We start from the raw sequence: 5,222 nt of genomic DNA, 5'->3' as shown, positions 1-5,222 counted from the left end.
ATTCTATAATTTTATATAATTTTTATGATTTAAGAATCTTTAAATAAAAACATATTAAATAACATAAAAAAAAACAACAGAGTTACAGAATTGATTTGAAACGAATTATTCTTTGAGGTTAATAGCGCCCTCTCTGAATGCTAGACTTTATTGTAAATGGAATTCAGATTAAGTTGGACCTTAAAATTTTTAAATCTTTATACAAACGCGAATGTGCAATTCAATAATTTATAGAAGTTTACATTTTAAGTATAAAATATAAAAAGACAATTATCAAGATCAATATTGAGATGAGTATTTACTAAAATCCAATTTAATAGTAAAACATTGCTTTATCATTGTAAACTAAAGTTATATATAAAAAAATAAAAATATAAAATTCATTCCAGTCTTTAATAAAATAGATAATGTACACATTCATATCACTGGCATAAAGATGATATATTTATAGATATAGCTTTAGATAATTGCTTTGATGTAAAGATAAAATCATCTATAATGTCACTTAAAGTAATATAAAATAATAAAAGTTTTCGAAATAATATATACGAAATACAATTTAATCATTATTAAATTTGAAATAAATATTTTATTTTATTTTATTATTTCTATAATTATTTATTTATTTTAGTTTAATTATTTAATTTAATTTAAAAAAGATAATATATAGATTCTGAAATAAAAATATTTATTTTAACTATTAATTGCAAAATAAAATAGTTTCTTATGTACAATTAAAAGATAAAAATATATAAATTGTATTTCTAATATAATTATATATTTTTGATATAAATAAAATAATAATAAAAGTTCAAAATAAATGTAAAACATTTCAGTTCAAAAGAATAAATTTTGTACTTAGATTATTTTTGTCGTTCTTTACAATTTTTTGTATAAAATATTTATTATTCATTATTATTCATAATTATTTAATTCTATAAGTGACGTCATATTTTCTTCGTTATTTTTGCTTCAATTTGACTCGTGAATTTTTACAGATCATGTCTATGAATATATATAAAAAAGATAATATTATATAAATTTTAATAATTCATAACAATTCATTAAATAGACTTTTTAGTAATACTAATAACTTAAAAATTTTACTAAATTTATTTACAACGTACTATGAATAAGGTATATTATATAAGGTTAATAATAAATATACTTTTATATTTTATTTGCATATATAAACTTTTTGTCTAATAATAACTTTTAATCATAATTTTAATCTTTTAGTTAATAAAAATCGTTTATATTTTATAATATTTTTAAAATTAATTTCATCATAGATATTATGCATTTCGATATTTACTATTTATTGATTACTTACTATTTTTTTATAGAATTTTATATTAGAATAATATTACTATATTATATATATAGAAATATTAAAAAACTTTTATAAAAATATAAAATAAATATTTTTTAAAATATTTTTTCAGAATAAGAAAAGAGAAATTCCATTAATAATAAAAAATACATTAGATCTTGATATTAGATTAACCAAAGTTTTTGCAGAATGTATAGAAGATTTAAAACCTATGAGAAAATTAAAAGCATATTACAAGATATTAGAGGTATGTTCATATTTTACAGTTAGATACAATTAATATATAAAAAATATAAAATCAATTTTTTTTGTATATATACATAAAAATAAAAGTTATCTTAAATAAATATAATATAGATTAATTGTAATATATTACTTGTATTATTCATATAGGTATCATGTCATGGGATAATTTGGTTAGCATTGTCACTTGCGTTTATTTGGATTCTTAATTCTAAAAGTTTATATCAAGTACAAATTAATTTAATAACAGGTGTGTATTAATTCCATTAATAATTTTTTATAAATGTCAAAAGCTAATATTTCATAATATTTAACATTTTATGTTTTTAGCTCTATTATTAGACATTATTATTATTGCTATATTGAAAGCTCTGACAGGAAGAAAAAGACCAGCACATAACAATGATCCTTTTTCAATAGGACCTGATAAATATGCTTTTCCCTCAGGTCATGCTTCACGTTCAATGCTTATTTTTTATTTCTTTGCATATATATGGCCTGTGTCTGCTATTTTTCTTATAATATTATTAATGTGGGTATTTGCTGTAGTTATGTCTAGGATTTTAATGAGGAGACATCATATTCTTGATGTTTGTGCAGGATTACTTATAGGTTATGCTGAAGGAATGCTTATGAATATTTTGTATTTAAATAATGAAACATGTTTAAATTTAGTATCTTGGTTAATTAATGAGAAAATGGCTGGTGCAGAATATGATGTTTAAAATTAATTTACTTTACTTCTTAAATATATATATTAAGTTAATATTAAGAAATATATAAAACATCTTATATTATTTGATAAAATACAAACAAAATTTAATTTCTAATCAATAGTAGAAAAAAAAGTTTAAAAAAATAATAATAAGAAATAATATTTAATATTGAGATGATTTTAACTATAAATTCATATCAAATAATATAAATATAATAGGTATCTGATATTTTATATTTGTAATAATAATTTTATTATTTATATTTGTTTAATTTCATCATTATAAAGTTACAGATTTTTATAAATATCTAATAATTGAAAGTTCAATGTCTTTAAAATATAACCATCGAATGTACAATGTATAACATAAAAAATATTTATATAATAATTAATTTCATTAAAAATATTTTAGAAATTTAATTATCAGAACATATTTTAAGAAATAAATAATATATATTCTTATAATAATATATATAATTATAATATAATTAATATATAAAATAATAATATATATTCTTATAAATCTATAAAGTAATTAAAAAAAAATTAAAATACATCTCTTATTAAAATATTAAAAAATATAGATTTTTTGACTAATTTTTTACTTTTTGCTAAGATTATTACTTATACTTATATTGGTAAGATTTTTTTATTTAAATAATCTTATGTATTCTAAAACTTTGTTTTTTTACAATATGTGAAACTTTCAATAAATATTTTGTTTTTTTCAAATTCCATTATGTCATATTATTTTATATTATATTTAATAAAATATAATTATAGAGCTATTTATAAATATATATATAAATATATATATATTTTCGCCATTTTTTAAATATTTGTTAATATATTAACAACAGATAACAATTTTTCAAAATTTAGAAAAATTTAACATGTTTGTGGGATATTTTTTTTCTTTATTTTTTTAAAAATCAAAACAAAAACTAAAAACGTAAAAATATCGCTTGAAACTTACTTAAATACACAATTCAAATTCGTATTAAATAAATCAATGGGGAAATACTGTATTATTTATTTATTGAAACTTTTTTAATAACCAAATTTCTATAAATGAAATTAATTATTGTAGTTTTAAATGAAATCAATTATAGAAATACAGTTACACATACATATAAAAAATACATATATATATATATAAAAAAGAAAACTTACATCTATTGCATAATTTATATTGAAACTTATTTTTATTTTATTGAATTCAATAAGATTAGAAATTAATAAAAAAAAAACTTTACTATCCAGTATACATGTATCTAATATCCCGTATAGTATCCAGTATAGTATCCAATATAATATATTCTGTAAGAAGAAAGGATGATTATATATTTATATTTGATCTTTTGTAACGTACATATTATCTAAATTTTAATCAAAATACAATTTAGAAATATTTCTAAAAACATTCAATTCTCAATAGCATTTTATGTCAACATTCATCAATTTTAAATGTATTATTTCTGAATCAAAAGCTACAGTTTGATATAAAATCGAAAACAATATAGTTATTGAAATCAATATAGTTATAAATTTTTATATTTATGAAAACTGTGAAAATTTTTATATATTTAAAAAGTGATAATGTAAAATTCTGATTGATAAATTGAAAGCGATCAATATTATTTATAATAGAAAAAAATGACATGAGATTAAAAATGGATTTCATTTCAAACATTATTATTTAATTTTTTATAATAATTTAAACATTTTTATGAAATCAAAAAGTAATTTTTAATTTTTAATTTTTTATATATCATTCTTTTTTTCTTCAATTATAAACGATTGTTGTGATATTTTCAAAATAGTTTGATGATATATATTAATTTATTATAATAAAAAATTTTATAAAATTTACTCATTGTTTATGAATATGTAAAAAAAAAATTCAAAAAAATTTATAATAATATAAGATTCTAGTGTAACGTAGAATCTTATATTATATATGTATATAATCATATATACATATATATATTATAACTTATATATATTAATGTAATAAATGTATTTTTTTTATTTTTTAGATGTATTTAAATACAATAGAGTACATTTGTAAAAACTATTCGTAATTTGCAATATAAAAATAAAAGTAACATTTTTTATACTATATATATATATATATATATAATATATAGTATAAAAATTTATATATATATAAATATATATAAGAGAAAAAAGTTTATGAATATATAGGATGAAATCGGAAATTTATATTATAAATCGAGATAGAAAATTATATCTATAATTCGAAATAATTAGAAATTCTAATATCGTAATGAAATTAGAAAATTTCGTTTTTATAAATAAATTAAATTTAAATTTTTTAAATACAAATGAAACTGGCTAATTCTCTTAGCATATTAATAAACTAATAGAAAAATTATTTTAAATAAAAAAAATAAACAAAAAATATATCCTATATTTTTTTTTATTAAAAAACTAATTTTCAAAAATTTCAGTTAATGCTTATTTATGAAAATGAGAAAATGAAATTTAAAAATTCAATTATATAATTCTTTGATATATAATGTATTCAATTCCAGTTTTCTTAAAAATAAAAACTTAAGCGATAAAATTTTATTTTATTTTTTCATTTTTTTGTTATATTTATCGTTTATTGATAGTTTATTTGTATTTAATTAAGAATTAGCTAATTTCTTGTATTTGAAAAATTTTTAAACTTAATTTATTTGAAAACGAAGCGTAAATATAATATGTAAATAAAAAAATTTATGTAATATTTTCATCCTATTTTGATCCATAGAATCTTCCTGATTTCATATTGAGAATATTCCTGATTTCTTTTTGATTTTATATCATGATTTACAGATAATACTATTATATATCTACATATACATCTACTTCTAGGTATATTTTTTCTTCTCTTTTCTTTTTTTTTTTTTTGTGTAAATATAT

At 16.4% G+C, this 5,222-nt stretch overlaps 1 protein-coding gene across 2 annotated transcripts; it reads left to right on the top strand.

Moving 5' to 3' along the window:
* Positions 1 to 971: 971 nt before the first annotated feature.
* LOC122719677 (phospholipid phosphatase 6) lies at positions 972 to 2,409 on the top strand. 2 transcript variants are annotated; one of them, XM_043945691.1, is made up of 4 exons: positions 972 to 1,137; positions 1,446 to 1,580; positions 1,727 to 1,826; positions 1,907 to 2,409. In XM_043945691.1, the coding sequence occupies exons 1-4, from the start codon at positions 1,129 to 1,131 to the stop codon at positions 2,299 to 2,301; spliced, it is 639 nt and encodes a 212-aa protein (XP_043801626.1). In that variant the 5' UTR covers positions 972 to 1,128; the 3' UTR covers positions 2,302 to 2,409. The 2 variants fall into 2 exon arrangements, with proteins under 2 accessions (XP_043801626.1, XP_043801627.1); XM_043945692.1 differs by having other exon boundaries at positions 972 to 1,151.
* The last annotated feature ends 2,813 nt before the right edge of the window (positions 2,410 to 5,222 follow it).

Source organism: Apis laboriosa, unplaced genomic scaffold (genome assembly GCF_014066325.1).
Source record: "Apis laboriosa isolate Shangri-la unplaced genomic scaffold, ASM1406632v1 scaffold93_cov139, whole genome shotgun sequence".
NCBI classification, from domain to species: Eukaryota; Metazoa; Arthropoda; class Insecta; order Hymenoptera; family Apidae; genus Apis; species Apis laboriosa.
Note: the sequence above shows the minus strand (reverse complement) of the source record. Positions and strands in the feature narration are given on the sequence as shown.

What these genes read in the sequence shown, in the direction of transcription:
- LOC122719677 (XM_043945691.1), top strand. An exon ending in CATATTACAAGATATTAGAG is followed by an intron (nt 1,581 to 1,726) that starts GTATGTTCATAT and finishes TTATTCATATAG; the next exon opens with GTATCATGTCATGGGATAAT. An exon ending in ACAAATTAATTTAATAACAG is followed by an intron (nt 1,827 to 1,906) that starts GTGTGTATTAAT and finishes TTATGTTTTTAG; the next exon opens with CTCTATTATTAGACATTATT.